The 22,027-nt window shown below is 41.6% G+C and overlaps 1 protein-coding gene and 1 pseudogene across 1 annotated transcript in view; one reads left to right on the forward strand and one right to left on the reverse strand.

Moving 5' to 3' along the window:
• NOTCH2 (notch receptor 2) overlaps window positions 1-22,027 on the forward strand; it is a 166,910-nt gene that overhangs the window by 92,428 nt on the left and 52,455 nt on the right. Inside the window, exons 6-11 of the mRNA XM_028102049.2 lie at window positions 14,900-15,133; window positions 16,452-16,607; window positions 17,285-17,473; window positions 18,398-18,511; window positions 19,334-19,447; window positions 21,123-21,356. Of these exons, the coding sequence (XP_027957850.1) occupies window positions 14,900-15,133; window positions 16,452-16,607; window positions 17,285-17,473; window positions 18,398-18,511; window positions 19,334-19,447; window positions 21,123-21,356 (1,041 nt within the window). The remainder of the gene's footprint in view (window positions 1-14,899; window positions 15,134-16,451; window positions 16,608-17,284; window positions 17,474-18,397; window positions 18,512-19,333; window positions 19,448-21,122; window positions 21,357-22,027) is intronic.
• Window positions 5,172-5,528, reverse strand: LOC148164489 (ubiquitin-conjugating enzyme E2 D3 pseudogene; annotated as a pseudogene).

Here is a 22,027-nt window from a genome sequence, read left to right on the forward strand (position 1 = left end):
CTTTTCAAGCCCCTGTAGAATTGTTGTAAGGTAGCTTCAATGACATATTTACTGAATAACTCACTATTATATCCAATATACTATGCTGGATGCTATAAGAGACACAAAGAAGAAATAAATCAATTCTTATCTTTTTTTAATTTAATTTAATTTAATTTTTTTAAAAAGATTTTTTATTTATTCATTTGTCGGAGAGAGAGAGCACAAGCAGAGGGAGAAGCAGGCTCCCTGCTGAGCAAGGAGCCCGATGCGGGACTCGATCCCAGGACCCCGGGATCATGACCTGAGCCGAAGGCAGACGCTTAACCAACTGAGCCACCCAGGCGTCCCTTAAATTTTATTTTATTATGTTATGTTAGTCACCATACAATACATCATTAGTTTTTAATGTAGTGATCCACGCTTCATTGTTTTCATATAACACCCAGTGTTCCATGCAGTACGTGCCCTCTTTAATACCCATCACAGGGCTAACTCATCCCCCCACCCCCTCCCCTCTAGAACCCTCAGTGTGTTTCTCACAGTCCATAGTCTCTCCTGGTTCGTCTCCCCCTCCGATTTCCCCCCTTCATTTTTCCCTTCCTTCTCCTAATGTCCTCCATGCTGTTCCTTATGTTCCACAAATAAGTGAAACCATATGATAATTGACTTTCTCTGCTTGACTTATTTCACTTAGCATAACCTCCTCCAGTCCCATCCATGTTGCTGTAAAAGTTGGGTATTCATCCTTTCTGATGGCTGAGTAATATTCCATTGTATATATGGACCACATCTTCTTTATCCATTCATCTGTTGAAGGGCATCTCAGCTCTTTCTACAGTTTGGCTATTGCAGACATTGCTGCTATGAACACTGGGGTGCATATGGCCCTTCTTTTCACTACATCTGTGTCTTTGGGGTAAATACCCAGGAGTGCAATTGCTGGGTCATAAGGTAGCTCTATTTTTAATTTTTTGAGGTACCTCCACACTGTTTTCCAAAGTGGCTGTATCAATTTGCATTCCCATTGACAGTGTAAGAGGGTTCTCCTTTCTCCACAACCTCCCCAACATTTGTTGTTTCTTGCCTTGTCAATTTTTGCCATTCTAACTGGTGTGAGGTGGTATCTCAATGTGATTTTGATTTGAATTTCCCTGATGGCTAATGATGATGAACATTTTTTCATGTGTCTGTTAGCCATTTGTATGTCTTCTTTTGAGAAGTGTCTGTTCCTGTCTTCTGCCTATTTTTTGACTTAATTATATGTTTTTTGGGTGTTGAGTTTGAGAAGTTCTTTATAGATCTTGGCTACCAGCCCTTTATCTGTACTGTCATTTGCAAATATCTTCTCCCATTCTGTGGGTTGCCTCTTTGTTTTGTTGACTGTTTCCTTTGCTGTTCTTATCTTTTAAGGATGGTCAAATTCACTAGGAAAAAAGAAGGAAGTCTACATATAACCACAGTAGGAGGTAGAAACTATAAATGAATATGAATTTGAAAGAAGACATGGTTAGAAATTGGGGGCCATCTAAGTACTTGGTTGGATGAAGGGGGAAATAGAGCAGAGTTTGCTTCTGTTTTGAATCTGTGTAATGAGAGAATATGGGTTCTATTGACAGAGATAGAGAAATGGGCTAGAGATGCTGGTGAGTTTGAGGTGAGTTTTCCAAGAGAAAAGCACTTAACAGTAAGACCCAGGAGGTCAGATTAGAAGTAGGGGCTCTAGACTCAGATTTTGAGGCTTGTTTTTGGTTGCCCTGGGAATGTATCAGGTCTGTAAGGGAAAGTGCGTAGTGAGAGTTTGGACCTAAATTGTGAGAAGTGTCCATACTTCAGAAAATGGAAGAGGGAAGGGATCCAAAGAAGGAAGGTGAGAGAAAAGGATGTGTGTGAGTTGGGAAGCTCTGCTGTGACAGCATCCCTGAGCCAGGGGCTGCATTTTAAGACTGTGACCTTGCCTAAACTCTTCATGTCTCTCTGGTCCCATCTGCGCTCTTTTACCACTGTACCTGGTTTATATGCCTACCTCACCTGGGAGGCTCTCAGCCTCTGGAGGATTGGGGTGGTGTGACTGATTTTGGCATTCTTGAGACCAATATTAACAAATAGTAGTTATTGAATGGATGATAAACAAAAGACTGAAATAAGAATGATAACTGCAAAGAGTTAATCAAAATTTTTGAGGTCATTGGAAATCTTTTTTTTTTTTTTTAAGATTTTATTTATTTATTTGACAGAGAGAGACACAGCGAGAGAGGGAGCACAAGCAGGGGGGAGAGGGAGAGGGAGAAGCAGGCTTCCCACAGAACAGGGAGTCCAGTGCGGGGCTCGATCCCAGGACTCTGGGATCATGACCTGAGCCGAAGGCAGACGCTTAATGACTGAGCCACCCAGGCGCCCCGGAAATCTTCTAAAATGTAGTTTCAATATCAAGGAGAGAAGAATGCCAAATTGCAAAGGGTTAAATTAGAAAAAAAGTGGGTGTTGAGGAAGGAGGAAGGGGAGGAGTGGGTATAGATCACTTATTCAAGATTTTGTACAGCTAAAAGAGGGAGAAATGCAGGGCAGTAGCTACAGGGGACAGAAACTTCATGTGACTGAACTAGACTGAGTTAGGGCAGCTAGAAGAGGGTTGGTTAATGAACTGGGTTATTTAGGAGGGCTTGACTCTTTACAAGTGTTAGTGGGGGATAATTAGGTGAAATGTTTGTTGGGAATGGGGAAAGAGGGATATGGGAAGTTATAGTCAGAGTTGAAGTATCAAATTTGAGATCTTGTGGTTGGAACAATGAGTGTCTCATAATGAGATCCAAAATGTGAGTGTGCTTGTGATATGGAGCGGATGTGGAAGCTGTTGAGCTGAGAAAAGTAAAGAACTCTTGGCCTGGATGACCTTATTAGTCCTCAGCCCAGATACTAATTTCATGGGAGATGGGAAAGGAAAGAGTGAAAAGATCCTGTCATGTGTTTAAGTCTTTCAAGGAGGTGGAAATTGGTCCATGAGGACAACAGATAGAGGTGAGATGATTTAAATTATAGTATTTAGTATTTAGTGTTTTTTTTTTAAAGGTATACATGTTTAGAAAAATTTGGATTTGAATCCATCTCTATTTTTTAGTGTCAAAAGTGAAACTGCATATACCAATTGCTTCTTCTTTAAGACGAGGAACAAGCATACTTTGGGTTCTCTTATATCTTCTTTTCACTCTCCAGATTTTGTTTATATGATCTGGGATTTAAAAATTCATACCATAGTATTGCTATTGAATTTTAAAATTTTATGCATTTTCTTTTAAAAATATTTTTGATATTTACATTGCTTTATAATTCAATTTATAATATTTTGGACTTTATTCTATATGTAACTTGTTTTGTGTTAACTACTAGTACATTTATGTCACAGCCTTTTCACTCCTGGATTCTTTATTTTGATTTATTTTTTCAGTCAGATGAGTACATCTTGGAGTAATTTTTTTTTTCCCGGAAAAGTTACATGTTGGTATATCTTTAGAGCTCTCAGATATTTGAAAAATATCTTTTGATTTAGTTGCCTTCATACACAAATGGCATCTTGTCTAGATATTGAATTCTTGAGTCACAGTCAGTCTTACCAAGTTCCTAGACATTGTTCTTTTGTGTCTTGTGAGCATTATAGGGAAGTCCGATATCAGACAAGTGAGGCTCTCTCCCCTCTCCCTTCTCTTCCCTTTCTTTAAAGTAAAATCTTTAACCAGTATTGGTATAGGTATATCCCTATTATTTTTTTTCCTAACACTTTTGAGCCCTTTGGATCTGCAGGCTTAGATCTATTCTCATCTCAGAAAAGATTATTCTTTTCATTTTTTTTCATTTGTTTTTGTGTCTTCAGGAACATCTATAAAGGTCTTCATTCTTTCCCATAGCTGAGATCTTGTCTCTTGATATTTTAATTTCCTCTGCATTTTATGAGAGCTTCTTAAGCTTTTCCTTTATAACACTGACTTATTTTTCTTCATTGTCAATTCTCTCCTTTGTGGCTTCTGATTATGATTTTTATTTGAATTGCATTTTTTATATTCTTATCATATTTACTCATTGCATCTAGGTCCTCTGTAATTCTGCTTTGTTCTCAGCCTGTCCTTCATCAGAGTCTGACATCTTGTATTATTTTTCATTTCTTTTTAAAACCTACATTTTCTACATTTCTTGAGAATACAGAGCCAATTCTTTCTATTCTGGGAGGGAACTTTTTTCACAGGTATGCTCTTCATCTACATCTTAAGGGGTACCTTCCCCATCTTTCATATTGCAGAATGTTTTAATAGGTCCCGTGTTTGTTTGTTTATTTGTTTTCCATTTTACTCATTCTGCTCATAGTAACTGCTTGCCTGTAAATACTGTCGGTTGATTCTTTTTGGAGCGCTGCAGTGAGGTGAGGGGCCACAGTGAGGTGAGGGGCTCTTTATGTAAACTGGTTTAACAGCCCAGCAACCCAAGAAGGCGGCGAGAGAACCAGAGTGTGGGCCTCCTAGCAGGGGGACTGAAGCTTGGCACTGTTTTCTTCTTCTTGTGTGGAGAAGCCTTTGTGCCAGGGGTCAGCTTTCTGAACATCCAGCATTGGCACAGCATCCATTGCTCTCCATACAGTGGCTGAGTCTGGATGCTCTTTGGTGCTGCTGCATCCGGAATTTGCCCCAGATGCACCACAGACTCTCTCGTTGCTATAGCGGCCACAGGCACCCTGGGACTCCTCAGGGCTTTAAATTGCTATTGACCTGGAGGGGTGAGGTGGAGTTCAGCCCATCCTCCTCACAGCAGCGAGTGGGCTTTCTGAGACACAAATGGGATCGTGTTCTTTCTTTGCTTAAAATGCTTCAGTGGGTCCTCCTTGTCTTTGGATAGAGTTCCAACGCTCTGTATATAACTCCCTCTCCTGCCATATCTCCCCTGATCCGTGCCTTAGAAGTGAACCACACTGATTTTTTTTCATTGACTCAAATGAGGCATGCTTTCTCTTCTATTCAAACTGATACACATACACTTATTTCTGCCTGAAATACTCCCCACTCTTCCTTCTTCCTGTACACATTTCCACACATATACACACTCACATACAACCCAGTTAACATGTAAAGTCATTTTCTCTCTCTCTGTTAATGGTAATTTAAAGTTTATTCAGCTATACTGCAAGTTATTCTGACTTTAAGGTAGCATCACATGGCATACTTCTGAGTTTATTCTCAAGATATTCTGTTGTACTTATCTCTGTTTTATAGATCTATAAAGTCTCTGGCACTAGGAGGTCATCTGGGTTTGGATCACATAGCAGTGAACAAATGGATAAGAGAACTTTAGAAATAGTTAAAGCAGGAGACCACTGTGATCTTCAAATGCCGAGACAAATGCTGCCATTACTGTTAATATTTGGATGATAAATTCTTGTTATAAATGCAACCTTAGGTGGTTTGAAGGGGTAAGTTTGTTGGAAAATAAAATGTAAAAAAAAAAATTACACTGCCTTGACATGGACTCTCATTAGGTCTCATAATTGTGGCTTGCCAAAGAAACATACCATCCCCAACTGGACCTGCAGAATATAGTTCTCTGCTCTCCTACTTTATGCTCCCAAGGCAACCTGTATCCATTAGAGCACTTATCACTCTCTGTTACAATTGTGTGGTTGTAAAACCCCTATTTACAGGGTAGAAGCCACAGCTGTTTTCTTTACCATTATAATTTCAGTGTATATAGGTCAGTGCCTGGCACATGGTATGTACATATTTGTTGAATGAATGAATGAATGAATGAATGAGAACATTAAAATTTTCAGTTGTTGCTGGCCCAACCTCATCCTTTGAAATTCAGGGGTGTTACGGGTTCTGTCAGAGTCTCTTTTCCCTACTCCCTGAGATACATTAGTATCTTTCTTCAGTGTAGACCAGGTCTGTACTACATCTATGAAACTGGGCTAATTGTATGGGAAGATTACATTTGACAACAATATAAGCACTTACCACAGGGTCTGGTACCTAGAAATTGCTTAATAAATATATTTTTACTATTTGAAGTTAGTAGCAGCATTAGGGAATAAAGAAAACATTGATTCTTTGCCTACTTACCTTCATGCAAATGGAGGCAATTAGAAGAGGAGGAGAGGACTCTACTGAAGAGGGCTAACTAGGGTGTAGTCTTTTGGGAAATCTTAGGTTTCATTCAAAGAGGGAAGGTACCCGCCATAGTGTAGAATTACCCTTGAGACATAGTTAGAGTCAAAAGGCAAGGTGAATTGGGTGTGGCATAAATGGGATGGAGTTCAGCGAGTAAGGAGGGGGATAGAATGAGAAGTTTGGGTATTGACTGGTGGATGTCAATAAGGGGAAAATGGAAACTTTGGGAATATGAATAGAATAGAGACACCCTAAAGGTGTGAGGAAGAGGAGTTGAAAGATGATTATTATTTTGGGGTTAGAATGACCTAAGTAAGAGGAGACATATTTTTGAATACTTCTCAAGAAATGTTATTAGCTGGGCACCATGTTAAGTGCTGGGGATTCACCGATGAAGTAAATAGCTACCACCCATTTCTTTTCTTTTCTTTTTTTTTTTTTTAAGATTTTATTTATTTGACAGAGAGACAGTGAGAGAGGGAACACCAGCAGGGGGAATGGGAGAGGGAGAAGCAGGCTTCCTGCCCAGCAGGGAGCCCGATGTGGGGCTCGATCCCAGGACCCTGGGATCATGACCTGAGCTGAAGGCAGACGCTTAATGACTGAGCCACCCAGGCGCCACTAGCTACCACCCATTTCTTCATGGAATTTACAGTCTGGTGAGGAATACAGACATACATCATATACTCTTCTGTAAAATTTTGGACTGTAATAAATGCCTTCAGGAAAAGTAGAGGTTATTGGGACAGCATATTAACAGGCAGAATTAATTGGGTTGGGGGTAGGCATATAATGTCTCTTTGAGAAGGTGACATTTCAGCTGTGGTTAGTGAGTAAGAATTAGTTAGGGAAGGGTGGAGATAAGAGTGTTCCAAACACAAGGAACAGCATGTGCAAAGACCCTGAATTGGGGGGGAAAGGTTATGATCATTTTGAGAAATGAAAAAAGCCGGAGTGGCTAGAACTAGTAGTGCTTCCAAAGGAAAGGCTAGAGAGATTGACAGAAAACATGGATAGGATTTAGAATTTCATCCTAAGTATAATGAAGTTATCAAACCCTTTGTCATCAAAAGGTTTGACCAGGCAAATGGCACAATCCACTGTATATATTGAGATCATTCTGGTGATTCTTTAGGAAATTATATTGGTCAGGATACAGGGAAACCAGGCTTTTGAAGAGTCATAGAAAAGATGATGGTGTCTAGGATTGGGGGGCACATTCATTGAGATTCTTGCATTTATCCATACGTTTATCCCCTACTCCTGCATCGTCCTCTTAGCCACTCGCATGCCCGCCAGGCCTCTTATACACGTTTGTGTGCTTGCGTATTAGTTGCCCACATTTCCTCGTCAGGCAGATCCTGTGGACTCCAGTGTTCATACAGACCGTTTTGAACAGTCTAGACCCAGGAGGAGCAGGATAGTCAAGCTTGTGCTCTGTTCTTTCACGTCAGCAGCGGAATAGAACATCTGTGTGTAGGGAAGGCGTGGTGGGCAGGGCTTATAACAGTGCTCTGCTATAATATGGAGAGATGGAACTCCACACTCAGGAGCTTGGGTGACTGCTGGCTGGAAGGAGATACTGGAGCCTGAATTCTCCTGATTTAACCATAGAAGAGGAGGTAGCAGGGTCAGGGCAAGGGCCAGCCAGGCTCATTTTTTATATGTTCCTCATGTGCCGATTGTTGTTGCAATGAGAGTTGACCCTTAACAGGGCCATTGATGTGATAAAAGTTTTTCCCACACACTTCACAGTTGAGAGATGACTAGGAAGGGTAAGGGCTTTATCCTAAAGTGCTAAGGCTCAGTGATCATTTCTTTGCTTTTCTTTTTTTTCCCCTCCTCTCACTTCCCAGTTACTTGTAACTCCAAGTCAGATTGATGGTTTGTTTGTGGTACCTTGAGAGAGCCATAATGAGCTGTTTGTATCCCAGTGTGTTTCAACTCATAAATGATGTCTGTTTAGTGGTCCACGGCTCACTGGGCTAGAGCTTGTTGCTAATGAAGCCTAGGTCATGGTTTCCATTTCAGTACAGTTCTCTTGGGTTCACTCTGTTATATTTACTGCCAGAGGCTATGCCCGTAATCTTATGCATTCACCCTTTGGTTTTTTAAGACCATAGGATGAGGCAGTAAGAAAAGATCAACATGAAAGTGACCTACTCCTGCGAAACTAATACAGCATACTCATTTTTCCGATGGTGGGTTATTAGTGTTGTCTTCATTAGTAGCACTACTGAGCATCTTGCTCTTCCCCTGTTTTTCAACCTGCTCTGTCTCTCAACAGTCAGGTCAGAGTCCCCTTCCTTATTTAGAAGACTAACTTGATCTGCTATGACCTCACACCCTCAACATCCTTTTCAGCACTTAACGATTTCCATTTTTGTCTATTTCTAACATTCTTCCAGCTAGCTGTGCAAATGTGGACAAGTCACTGCACCTCTCTGGTCCCAGTTTCCTCATCTGTAAAATGAGCATGTTAGATTAAATCTAAGGTCTACAGTCTATGTAACCACTGATGCCAACTACCTAGTAAAGTGTCTGATATGTAAACTGAGGTCAATGGCAGACATGCCTCCTATCCTCAAGAAGCTTGTAGTCTAATAGGGGCAGGGACTATACATAATAAATAAGTAAATATAAAAATATAAAAATAGATAAACATAAAAGTACAACTTTTGATGTTGGCAGGATGGATTGAATGGAATAGATACAATGGGGAGAAAATTGGGGAGATGTGAATTTGAAGATCTAGTTAAGTTATAGGAGAAGTCAAAGGATGAGAAGTTACTAGCCATATAAATAAGAAGGGGAAGAATATTTGAGGCAGAGAGAGTAGGATATGCAGAGGTTCTGAGGTAAGTAAGAACTTCATGTTTAAGGAACCAACAGTAAGCCACTGTGTCTGGAGGAAAATATATGAAGATACGGATTTGAGGTGTATTTAAGAGGCAGAAGTGATCAGCCAGAAAATTATCAGGAGCTGTGGGTGCCTCCAGGTATTTAAGGTATCAACCAAGGACTTGGTAGTGTGACACTTCATACCAAATTAGCCCAGGCTCATGGTGGCATTAGAGAAAGTAGTTGCCAAAAACAAGTTATTTCTTTTCTCCTTTGCTGATAGGAAATGGGAAGGGCCTACTAGCCCACTGCCTTAGTCTCAACATTAAATGGCATAGCCTGCAATCTCTAACAGGTGGAAATTACTAAGAGGGATAATTGATGCCCTTAAAAACTTGCCTAACTGAGCTTTGTGCAACATATTTTGGGAGTTGACCAGCAAAGTTTGTGTGTTGACACAGATGATATCCATGCTAAGACTTGTTTGGGTGGAAAATTTAGTAGCTTGGTAGGGCATGGATAGAACACAGCTCTTCCTTTTTACCAGACATGTTTATATGCTAGGTAGCTCATAACTTTGTTCTTTTTCCTTCTCTCCCTACCAACAGAGAGCCATTTGCTTTTAGTCCCTCCTATATTCTATTGGCAGACTAATCTTCAAATGCAGTTTTTATCATGTCTTCCCCCATCCGTGAGCCTGTGATAACTCCCTTGTACTTGTTGTATCACGTTCAGAATTCATACTAGAATTCAAAGCCTTAAATGATCTCCCACCTCTTCTCCTTTTAAACCCCAGCCAGAGAATATCCTTCAGTCATTTTGATGTCTTCAAGACCTAGCCCTACCACCCTCAATGAGCCTTCTCCCTCCAGCCCAGATTTATGCTTTCTTGTCGTGGAGTGGTGGGAACAGCCCATTGATCTAAGACAATGCACCCAACCCCTCCAGATGATCACCATAAACTCTATTTCAATATTTAGTGATCTTCTGCCTTTATTCATCTGTACCAAGGGTGTTCTTTAATTGTTGCATGCTTCTTTGCTTTCTCAGTGTGCTTTCAGACCCTGGGAGCAGGAACCTAGTCTGCAGATCTTGTTGATCAAGACCAAGGCTTGGAAATTTAATGCTGCAGTGAGAAGGGCAGTAGATTTGGAGTCAGACTGATCTGGGTTTGAATGGCATTGCTCTCACTAGTTTATGACCTTGGGAGGGCTACTTTACCTTTCCAACCCTTATGCTTCTTATTCTTAGGCTTCTGCATTGATTTCCTTTTGTGCCAAGAAGTGGTGGCATGAAGCAAGTGCAGTATCTTAGCAGACATTCCACTGGGAACTTTGGAGCGAACACTTGTAGTGGCCACCCAGGTTACCATTTTCCTCATTCTGGTTGATAGAATTGGAATGAAGAGAAAAAAAATTCTGGCAGAAATGAGCCTGGGAAGGAATATTTTTCTGGAGAAATGTGCCTGAATCTTAGAGAAAAATGATCCATTTTGTAGAAAATAACTTATGAGCCAGTGTACTTTTGGCTCTCTAGATTTGATTTCTCTAACAAACAGTATCTAACAGATACACAGATGTCAGGTGTTCTAATCTTCAACAACAATCTTCATTCAAAAAATAGTGAACTGTACCTACAAGTACATTTGATTTTTGGATAGTAATTTTGAGTCCTAAGTTTTTCCAGTAATCTGATCATGTGAGTAATGATTTTAATCCTCCCCTTCTTCATCATCTCTACTTCCTTAGGCCTTCATGGATTTCGGAAACTGAGGCACACAAAGATGGTTTTGTTATCAGACTCACATCTCAAGTCTTTGTTAAGAGTTTTATTTTTTTTTTTAATTTTTAAGATGTTATTTACTTCTTTATCAGAGAGAGAGAGTGCGCACAAGCAGGGGAAGCAGAAGGCAGAGGGAGAAGCAGGCTCCCTGCTAATCAAGGAGTCCGATACGGGACTCGATCCCAGGACCCTGGGATCATGACCTGAGCCAAAGGCAGACGCTTAACTGACTGAGCCACCCAAGTGTCCCTTTATTAAGAGTTTTAGAGGCAGGCAGCTCTGGTTTAAATCCCACTTCTCCTGCACTTCCTGCCTCATGCTAGGCAAGTTGTTTTACCTCTCTGAGCCTGTTTCCTCAACTATAAATGAGATAAATTTTGTGACAGCTCAAGCACAATGCCTGGTTCATAGCAGGCAAGCAATGGCTCTTGGTTTCCTTTCCCAGGAGTGCCAAATTTCCATTCCAAGCATTGTTTTATTTACCTAGTCTGTCTTACTACAATATTTAAGTGTCTGGATATTATATTGCATAAGGAATATATATGAGATATTTTTAAACACAGTGTCTTATAATCAAGAACCAGTCAAAAAGAAAAATAACATCCATATTCCTCATATTCAGAAAGTAAGTTTTGTTTGAGGGTAGCATAGATTAGATATTTGAGTTAGCCTAAGGATAAGAGACAAGGCTCTCCGTAATTTCCAGGTTATAGCCACTCTTCACCTACTTCTTAGTCATGTTTTCATTTCTAAATCTCACCTATATCCTAATTACACATCTGTCTTTACTCTGAGGTAGCATTTCTGCCAGTATAGTAAGGGAGCAAAGCTTTCTGTAATAAATGACATCACCTGCCCTGGGGGAAATGATTGCCAATGTGTGTACTCACACTCACTCACTCATTCAGTCTGTATTAGTTAATACTGTGGGTTGCAGTTGACAGATTCCCATCTGAAATTAGGGATACCTGTTGAAAGGGCCATCTCTCCTTAGGAGAATTTGGGCTTCAGGAATAGCTGGAAGCAATAACTTGAATCCCACCATGATTCTGGTTTTTTCTTCTGTGCACTTCTGATTTCACCCTTATCGCTTTTTCTGTCACCAGCCACTTTATCTTTTTGGTCCAGATGTCAAAGAATCCCTAGTCCAAAAGTTTAGAAAAGGGACACAGTGCTATAGCTTGTATCAGATGCCCATTCTGGGTCAGTCAGCTAGAGTAGGAGGGCATGATCATGTAAAGACATGGTGGCTCCATCAAGAATTATGTGTAAAAAAATAATAATATGGTTGAAGTGGGGTGAGGAGAAGCACACAGAAGGAGGGTGGTGAGCACAGAGTTCCAGAGATGTCCACACACCCATCCTGCCATCCTGGGCAGGGGGTTCTTAGGTTAAGAACACAAAAAAATATTCCTGAACTGAGGTTGCTTTTAGTCAACTGATGGGAGATGGATGTGTAATCAAATAAGTACAATAGAGTGATTCTCGTTTTGTATAATGGATGTATGTGTAGATAGGGGTAAGAATAGATGGTCAGTTAGGTTAGATCAAGCACAGCTAACCTCTGTTACCAGTGATGGCTACACAGCTGAGTACATTGAAGCCCTTCTGAAAAAACTGGAGCCCCTTGATTTATTGTTCGGTGTTCTGGGGACTAGGGATAGCCTTGGCATTTTCTGAGTATAAACATGTGCTTTTTCATTAAGAGGCCTCTTCACCGGAATGCCTTTCTGAATGATTCCTTGAGTTATTTAGCAAAGAGAATTAAAGGACACCTTGAGGTTTTATGAGTTTTAGCCACTTGTCCTGTTGTGTTTTAGAGAATTCAGATGATCTGAATATGAGTTCCCTTTGGTAGCTCTTTAAACTGACGATTCATCAACTTGTTTTATAACTTGGGTGGTCTGGCACTAAACTGCTTGTTAATCACAGATGCCTTGCTTATAAGTTGAAGACATACTTTTGTTCTTTGTGACGGGGCCTGAGAGCCTTTGCCATACCCCCCCATCCTTTGCTATTGTAGTGACCTGCATTATATCCATAAATGGTCTTGTGTATCATCCTTCAGTTTGCTCTTTTTCAGGAAGATCAAACTGATCCTTTTTCCATCTTCTATTACATTGGGTCAGCTGTCTGCATCTTACTCCACAAATCCACATCTTTGAAGGTTGGGCGCCTCAGGCTATGCACAGTTTGCTCCAGTTTCATCATCTTGGTGTTGCCTTTCACCTCTACAGTTTACCAAGGCTTTTCATTGTCCTTCATCTCTTCTCTCTACCATGCTTGCCCTTATTTTATTTTTTAATTAAACTTTTTATTTTGAGGGACACCTGGGTGGCTCTGATTAAGCGTCTGCATTTGGCTTAGGTCATGATCTTGGGGTCCTGGGATCGAGTTCCGCATCAGGCTTCTTGCTCAGTGGGGAGCCTGCTTCTCCCTCTGCCTGCTGCTCCCCCTGCTTGTGCACTCTCTCTCCCTTTCTTTCTCTCTCTCCGACAAATAAATAAATAAAATCTTAAAAAAATAAATGAACTTTTTATCTTGAGATAATTGTAGAGTCACACACAGTTACAAGAATTAATACAGAGAGATACCCTATACCAAGTCTCCCCCGTCTCCCCCAATGGTAACATTGTCTTGCAAAACTATTGTACAGTATCATAACCAGGATGTTAACATTGATACAGTCAGGATATACAACTACTGCCCTGACATTTTGACCCTTAAGTTCCTTCTCGTCATTCTGTTTCTTACTCATCTCATACACTCTTCTTCCCTCCATCTTCTCACTTGCATATTCATTGTCCAGTGATTTAACTGAATCAAGGATGCTACAAGCCTAATCTTCTTTTTGATAGGTTGGCTAAATTCTCATGTCAGAATTTCTAGGGACAACAATTTCCATTCTTCTTAAGTTATTTACCTGGAATAAATATCATTTGGATGGTTCATGGTAGCCTTAAGATTCATGTGAAGAAGCAAAGGAAACAGTCAACAAAACCAAAAGATAACAGACAGAATGGGAGAAGATATTTGCAAAGGACATATCAGATAAAGGGATAGTTTCCAAAATCTATAAAGAACTTATCAAACTCAACACCCAAAGAACAAATGACCCAGTCAAGAAATGGGCAGAAGACATGAACAGACATTTCTGCAAAGAAGACATTCAAATGGCCAACAGACACATGAAAAGTGTTCAGCATCACTTGGCATCAGGGAAATACAAATCAAAACCTCAGTGAGATATCACCTCACACCAGTCAGAATGGTTAAAATTAACAAGTCAGGAAACGACAGATGTTGGCGAGGATGCGGAGAAGTGGGGGAGCCCTCCTACACTGTTGCTGGGAATGTAAGTTGGTGCAGCCACTCTGGAAAACATTATGGAGTTTCCTCAAAGAGTTGAAAATAGAGCTACCCTCTGACCCAACAATTGCACTACTGGGTATTTACCCCAAAGATAGAAATGTAGGGATCTGAAGGGGTATATGCACCCCAGTGTTTATAGCAGCAATGTCCACAATAGCCAAACTATGGAAAGAGCGTAGATGTCCATCAACAGATGAATGGATAAAGAAGATGTGGTATATATACACAATGGAATATTATGTAGCCATCAAAAAATGAAATCTTGCAATTTGCAATGATGTGGATGGAACTAGAAGGTATTATGCTAAGCGAAATAAGTCAATCAGAGAAAGATAAATATCATATGATCTCACTGATATGAGGAATTTGAGAAACAAGACAGAGGATCATAGGGGAAGGGAGGAAAAAATGAAACAAGATGAAATCAGAGAGGGAGACAAACCGTAAGAGACTCTTAATCTCAGGAAACAAACAGGGTTGCTGGAGTGGTGGGGGGTGGGAGGGTTGGGGTGCCTGGATGATAGACATTGGGGAGGGTATGTGCTATGGTGAGTGCTGTGAATTGTGCACGACTGATGAATCATAGACCTATACCCCTGACACTAACAATACATTATATGTTAATAAAAAAAATTCGTGTGAAGACCTGGTCTGCTGGGAGATCTGCTCGCCTTAATTTCAGGCAGGTCACACGAGGGTGAAGAATGTATGGGAGTGGGTATGGTACTAATCCTTTGAGACTTAAGAACCCTAATCAAAGGCACTTTTTTCCCCCAAAGGACAGTTCTGCACAGAGGATGTGGACGAGTGTCTGCTGCAACCTAATGCTTGTCAGAATGGGGGCACCTGTACCAACCGCAATGGGGGCTATGGCTGTGTATGTGTTAATGGCTGGAGTGGAGATGACTGCAGTGAGAACATTGATGACTGTGCCTTCGCCTCCTGCACTCCGGGCTCCACCTGCATTGACCGTGTGGCCTCCTTCTCTTGCATGTGCCCAGAAGGAAAGGCAGGTAAGGCCAGCAGGACAGAACGGGAGTTCAGGGAAGGGGCCAGAGAGCATTCAGGATCTCTTTCATTCCCCGAATTGTGTCCTTTTAATTAGCATCTGTAGGAACATGTTACTCAAGACTGTTCTTCTGGAAATATAATTGCTAGCCAAAGTACTATGAAATTAGTCTTCTTCTTTAGGACTTTTGACTCTCATCTCAAGTCTGCATACCTCAGTTTTTCATCCCCCCCCCAAATGAAAGTAACTATTGCCTTGGGAGCATCTCTTGACCTCCTTAAGATCTTAGGCACCTCGGAAATTAAGATTAATTTCTCGGAAATTAAGACAAAATTAATAATAAATGGATTTAGAGACTTCATTTTGAGAGGAAACCTTGTACTCAGAAGGAGTCAGGAGGAGAGAAGCATTTGAATGCATTCCAGCTCTGTGTCTATGGAAATACTTCTCTAAGGGAGGAATTTTACTAACTGCAAAGTTAACATTGCTCTACCCTCTCAAGTTAACAGCTCCCAGTCCTAGTAGAGAGCAGTGAAGGGAGGAACATGACAGAAGAAGATAGCTTAACTCAGAGAACTTTGTGCCCAGCACTTTTGAAGTGTTCTTATATCTGTGCCTTTCCAAAAGCCCCACCTCCAGCTTTGTAGAAGAAGCCTTAGTTACCTGTTCTTAAGCTAATTGCAGACTGGAAAATCCGGTTCCCATGTGAACTACACAGAACATGAGGCCTCATAATACCTTCAGAGTCCTGAGGGTACTTGAGCCAGGAATGTCGACCGCTATTAAAAAGGCCGCCCTGGTATAGGCCGATGATGTTCAGCTGTTTTTTTCCTTCTGAGGCTAGCGAAATACTGGTGGCCCTGATCATCAGGTAGCATAATTTGGGGAAAGTAAGTTGCTAAATAAAATATGAGGTGCATGTAATATTTGGAATATATAGTAAAAAATTATTTGTTATTTATTTGAAATTCAAATTGAACTGGGCATCCTCTATTTTTATTTGCTAAATCTGGCAGCACTATCAGAAGGATATCTTCATTGTCTAACCATCTCACTTTATGGCCTGTAGATGACTCTACCCTTGAGGAGAGGTCTAGCAGAGGGCTCAGGGTCAGAGCACCAGGATTGTCTGCAGCTCTTTGCTTGCTGTTAGCTGCAGCATGTCCCTAAGGTAGGATTAGGTAAAGGAGAAGTTGCCTCTAAATCTCCATATTGGATTTTGGTAAGGTGACCATAAGGTTTTCCCTCCTCCATGACAGAGAAAACTCTTCTTCAAGTAAGAGACGCTTTCTCTTTATTCTCCTTGCCCCACCCTGTGACAGGTCTCTTATGTCATCTGGATGATGCATGCATCAGCAATCCTTGCCACAAGGGGGCACTGTGTGATACCAACCCCCTGAATGGGCAGTATATTTGCACCTGCCCCCAAGGCTACAAAGGGGCTGACTGTACAGAAGATGTGGATGAGTGTGCCATGGGTGAGTACGTGGAACCTTTCCTGTTCCTCATGGTGTCTGTTGAGTTCAGCAAGCATTCAGAAGCAAAACCTCAGATCTCTTCTGTTACCTGCCCACTCTTTACAACCTTTCAGTGTAAAGATATATTCTGTTCTGACAATTGAATATATAGGAGGTCTGTACCTGGTTCTTTTATTTATTTATTTATTTATTTAATTTTTTTTAAAGATTTTATTTATTTATTTGACAGAGAGAGAGAGACAGCGAGAGAGGGAACACAAGCAGGGGGAGTGGGAGAGGGAGAAGCAGGCTCCCCACCGAGCAAGGAGCCTGATGTGGGGCTCGATCCCAGGACCCTGGGATCATAACCTGAGCCGAAGGCAGACGCTTAACGACTGAGCCACCCAAGCACCCCCTGTACCTGATTCTTAATAGAAAGCCCTACTTTAGTGATAGTTTGGGCAAAAGAAGAGCAGAGAATCACAAGAGTTTAGATTGCCCTAGTCTGTCTTTCCTTTCCTTTCCCTTTCCTTTCATTTCTTGTTTTTTTTTTTTAAGGAAGAAAATAGGAAGTTGAGAACCAGATTATTAAAGGCCTGGCCCTAATGCTGTAACAATCAGACCTATTTCTGTAATCCACATTTGTGGAAAGTCCATCAAAGTACTTTGATCCCAGTAATTGGTGTTTTATTTTCCAGCTAATAGCAATCCTTGTGAGCACGCAGGAAAATGTGTGAACACAGATGGTGCCTTCCACTGTGAATGTCTAAAGGGCTATGCAGGGCCTCGTTGTGAGATGGACATCAATGAGTGCCATTCCGACCCCTGCCAGAATGATGCGACCTGTCTGGATAAGATTGGAGGCTTCACGTGTCTATGCATGCCAGGTACGTGGGCCCACCAGTGTGTGGGGTCTAGACTAAAGGCACTGCCCCGCACTTTTCAGTATAGGGTGGCAATTCCATGAGCTCTGTCAGCATTTAATTCCCAGCCAAGGGGACCTTTAAGGAGTAATGCAGTGCTAGAATTCTTAGAGCTGTGGAGATCAAATTAAACAAGTCCATATGTCAACATCAGTTACATGTAAGAGAAAAATTCAGAAGTGATTGTTTTTATGCAAGTATTATTTGATTTAACACAGGATTTACAATAAGAATCCTTTAAATAGCAAACTTTTCTGATCTCTTGATATATTATAAATATCATACTGTTCCATTTATAGCAGTTATTTTACCCATAATTATATAGGAACTTGCCATTTGTCCATAGTGATGTGCATACAATTAGTTGTATTCTGGAGTTCTTCTGCAGAAACCATTTCTTGAATCCTTAGAGAGCTCAGGTAAATCTAGGATAAAATGACACAGGACAGTGGCTGCTTTGCCAGATTAAGGCTGCTAGTTGCTGTAGCATTGGGAGGCCCTCCTGACCTTGACTTGTACCCTGAGAGCAACAGCATCTCCAACTCAGCTGGTCTTTGGGAACATCAACTAGGGCCTGGTGCTGCTCTGAAAGTGAAGCAGGGACTGGTCAGAGACGTGAGGCGGTCTTTGCTGTGGCATGCTGTGTTTTGCTAGTGTCTTTGGAGGTAACCCCTTCTCCCCCTTCACTGTGACATGGATATCTTGTAGTGTTCTCCTCTCTCACTGATACTTGCAGTGACTATTTCCCATCATGGCAGAGTCCCCTTTGACTTTTGCAGAAATGTTCATGCTCATAGAGGATATAGTCATCTCTGCAGATTTGTGCTTTCTTGGCTAGAGTATGCCTTTCTCTCTTTCTAAGCCACTTGTGTGGTCCAATTTGTTCAGGTTTCAAAGGTGTGCATTGTGAATTGGAGATAAACGAATGTCAGAGCAACCCTTGTGTGAACAATGGTCAGTGTGTGGATAAAGTCAATCGCTTCCAGTGTCTGTGTCCGCCTGGTAAGTGCCCACCACCTGCCCCTGTTTTCTTTGAAAGCACAAAGCTGCCTGACCACAGGGAAGGGAGGAGGAGAGAATGTGTGTGGGCTGTACATGAGGAAGTCATTAAAGTGAGCACTTCAGCATAGGAGTATGTGCAGAAATGGGGAGTTTGTTTCAGCTAGTGGATCATCCAAATCCTTTGTGGCCAGAAGTCCAAGTCTATTCTGAATGGCCCATGACCTCTCTGTCTGTGTGTGTATTTCAGAAAGGTCATACCTCACAGAAGCCTTAGTTGTAGGCTATTCAGGGTTTCTCCCCCGCCGCCATGGGTCATATTCTTGAAGCCCCTCTGTGAGATTTTTATTTTTAGATATTTCACCCTGGGTCCAGAAACAAGCAGCACAAGTCAGTTTTTTCCAAAGAACACTGTCTGTCTCTTTCTGCTCCCCAAAGCTCTTCTTGAAGACATGCCAGATTTTCTGCCACAGACAATAGCCTCTCCAGTTGTTTCTTCAGAGAGGTTCCAGTTCCTCTGAAGCTGTACTCACTTGTTTGAGGGCTCCATGTATAACCATTTAGTCCCTACTTCAACTAGAAGTGAAATCTGTACTGGGAAGACAGAGAAGTGGAGATATACCCAGTTGCCTCTGATGCCCTGAGCTTATCCTAGTTACCTGTTGGGAAGAATAATTTTATGTTTGCTGAGCCATTGGTTTAAGCCCTGCTGCTAACTTAACCCAACCCTCCGTGGACATCCTTCTCATAGGATATCATAGGTAGACCTTAGATAGACAGACATAAGATAGTGCTTTGACTGTGTCATCACTCTGTCCTTTTAAGGTTTCACTGGGCCAGTTTGCCAGATTGATATTGATGACTGTTCCAGTACTCCATGTCTGAATGGGGCAAAGTGTATTGATCACCCAAATGGCTATGAATGCCAGTGTGCCACAGGTAAGATTGTCCTCACTTTTTATCCCCCTGGTAGGTCCATTTGAACAAAATAGGAGACTGTCCTACCAAGCCAGTCCACTAATGGGCTGCTCTGTGTTTAGAGAGAGCTGCTTCTAGCATTTTTTTGCTGCTCTCACTGTTTCCTTCTACAACACCTGCCTCCTTCTCCACCACAATAGTGGCCTGGCTTGGACATTTCCATTTGGTGTCCATGTCTTTCTGGGACAGATTTTGGCAGCGGTGAGTTTCCAGCTGGCTTGACTTACTCCTTTGGGAAAGGGAAGAATTCCAGCTGAAAGCTATTTTTCACTGGGGCTTCTCAGCAGGAGGCCTGTCTCTGTGTTTCTTGGGGCAAGTGCTTGAACAAAGGCCCAGAAATCTAAGGGCCATTGTGTGAAAGTGCAGAGGTTTTCTGCATAAAAGACTGCTCAGACCCTGAGAGTCAGGTGTGTATCTGAACAGGCGAGAGAGCTCTGTTTGGGAAAGTTTAAGTCCTCTTTCCTGACTTCTGCTACTACAGTGACAAAGAATCTGTTTACGAATAGTCTACATTTCTGATCTGTGGCCACATTCTCATTTGGGAGTGGATTTGAATAAGCCAAACGTTCCTTGTTACACATTTGCTTCTGCACAGACCAGTATTATAGAGAAAGACTAGAAATAATTAGAAAAAATTAGAATTAGAATAATTAGAAAAAATGATTTCCCAATTTATTTTTTATATGACCACTTAAGGCAGAAAGAAGTTATGGATATAATTCAAGACTTTTTTCTGGTTTTAGAAGATGGATTTTTTAAAGGATTTTAAACATCATGTGCATGATTTCTTTCTGATGACAGAAAAGGGAACTAAGTCACAAAAATAAACACAGAGAGTGAGTGTTTTGGTAGTACTGGAACATTACCATGTACTGGGCCTCCTTAGATTAGGTCCTGTCAGATGAACCACTTAACTGCTTTCTCTTTTCATGAACTGTTGTCCTTGGTCGGAGAAGTTCCAGGTTTTGTCATCCTCTGGCCAGATTATCCTCGTAGAGAATAGCCTTCACTGGAGAGAGTTTAAAAACCTTGAATTCACGTTTAAAAGGGAAGAGAGCCCCTCTTCCTTTAAAATCCTTGAAAAGAATGGATTGAATGAAGGAGGCTTTATCCCTTTTTGTTTTAAATGCTCATACATTTTCATTTTCTTTAACAGGTATTTATTAAAAACTTAGTATATAAGCATAGTACTCAGGGAGGGGTCGAGAGGGATAAAGAAAAGTTCTCTGTCCTCTTAAGGTCAGAATTGGGGAGATAAGGTACATGTAACCATTAATACAGTATCTGTATGTTGGTTTTGGGAAGAAAGGAATATAGAGGTAAAGATATAATGGAAAAATATCGAGGGCTATTTCCCACTGAAACCCAGTATGAAATGAAGATGCAGTTAAAGTATCTCTGTAGTGAAACCATTGATCATCATTTGAATTCTACAAATTTTATTTGAAAAACTTTAAGCACAACTCTAGGCTTGCCTTATACATCAGGCAAATAGTTGGCTTCAGCTGCTCATTGTCTACAGCATGAACTGTTTGAGACGTGAGGTCTGTAGAATAAGTGGATGTGGCCACACCTACGTTCAGGTGTGGAGTGTCTGACTGGGTTTTAAGGCCTTCTTGGTAAAATTCCTTCCCAGGATTCACTGGTGTGTTGTGTGAGGAGAACATCGACAACTGTGACCCTGATCCTTGTCACCATGGCCAGTGTCAGGATGGGATTGATTCCTACACCTGCATCTGCAACCCAGGGTACATGGGTGCCATCTGCAGTGACCAGATAGATGAGTGTTACAGCAGCCCCTGCCTGAATGACGGTCGCTGCATCGACCTGGTGAACGGCTACCAGTGTAATTGTCAGCCCGGCACGTCAGGTAAACCGCTCTGCCTGTGTCTCCTCTGGGCTTTCACCGCCCACCCCAACAGTTTACACACTTGTCTCAGGCTGTCATGGCATATGCTCCAATGGAAAAATAATCCTGATTCTGAGATGCTCAGCCGAAGCTACAGCCAGAAACATCTCAGAGGCAGATATCTCTGGCCACCAGAGAAATTAGAGGCAATAGCTTTGCAAAACTGATGGTTTTAGGTGTGTGTTTTTCATTAAAAGGAGACACATCACTTCAAAAAATTGAAATTATTATTTAAAATTGGAATCCCTGTTGGCTTTATGGCTTGATTTAATTATTGTTTTTTCTTTAGCCTCCGCCACGCTCAGCTTAATGAAGCTGGCCCTGTCCCTTCTCCCTCCCTCCTGTCCTTCCAGTTGTGCTTTTCTCTGTTTCAGAGTCCAGTGTCTTTAATGTCTCTGGTGGGCCTTGGGCATTTGGGGGACTCTCAGGGAGAGGGGAGACTTTGCAGCACCTCCCAGTCCTTGTAGATGAGAATGCAGAGCCACCACTTCCCTCCCCAAGTTCATTGCTGTTTCCCTACTCTGGTTGAGTGACTGCTTGTCAGGTGGGAGGGCATGCTGCTCCTTGCTGGGGGAATGTTCAATCATTTTCTCAGGCAGCAGCATTTCACAGGTTTCACTGGAGTCTGTTTT

This window comes from Eumetopias jubatus, unplaced genomic scaffold (genome assembly GCF_037043125.1).
Source record: "Eumetopias jubatus isolate StellerSeaLion01/CBP00866 unplaced genomic scaffold, mEumJub1_p1.0 scaffold_4, whole genome shotgun sequence".
Lineage (NCBI taxonomy): Eukaryota > Metazoa > Chordata > Mammalia > Carnivora > Otariidae > Eumetopias > Eumetopias jubatus.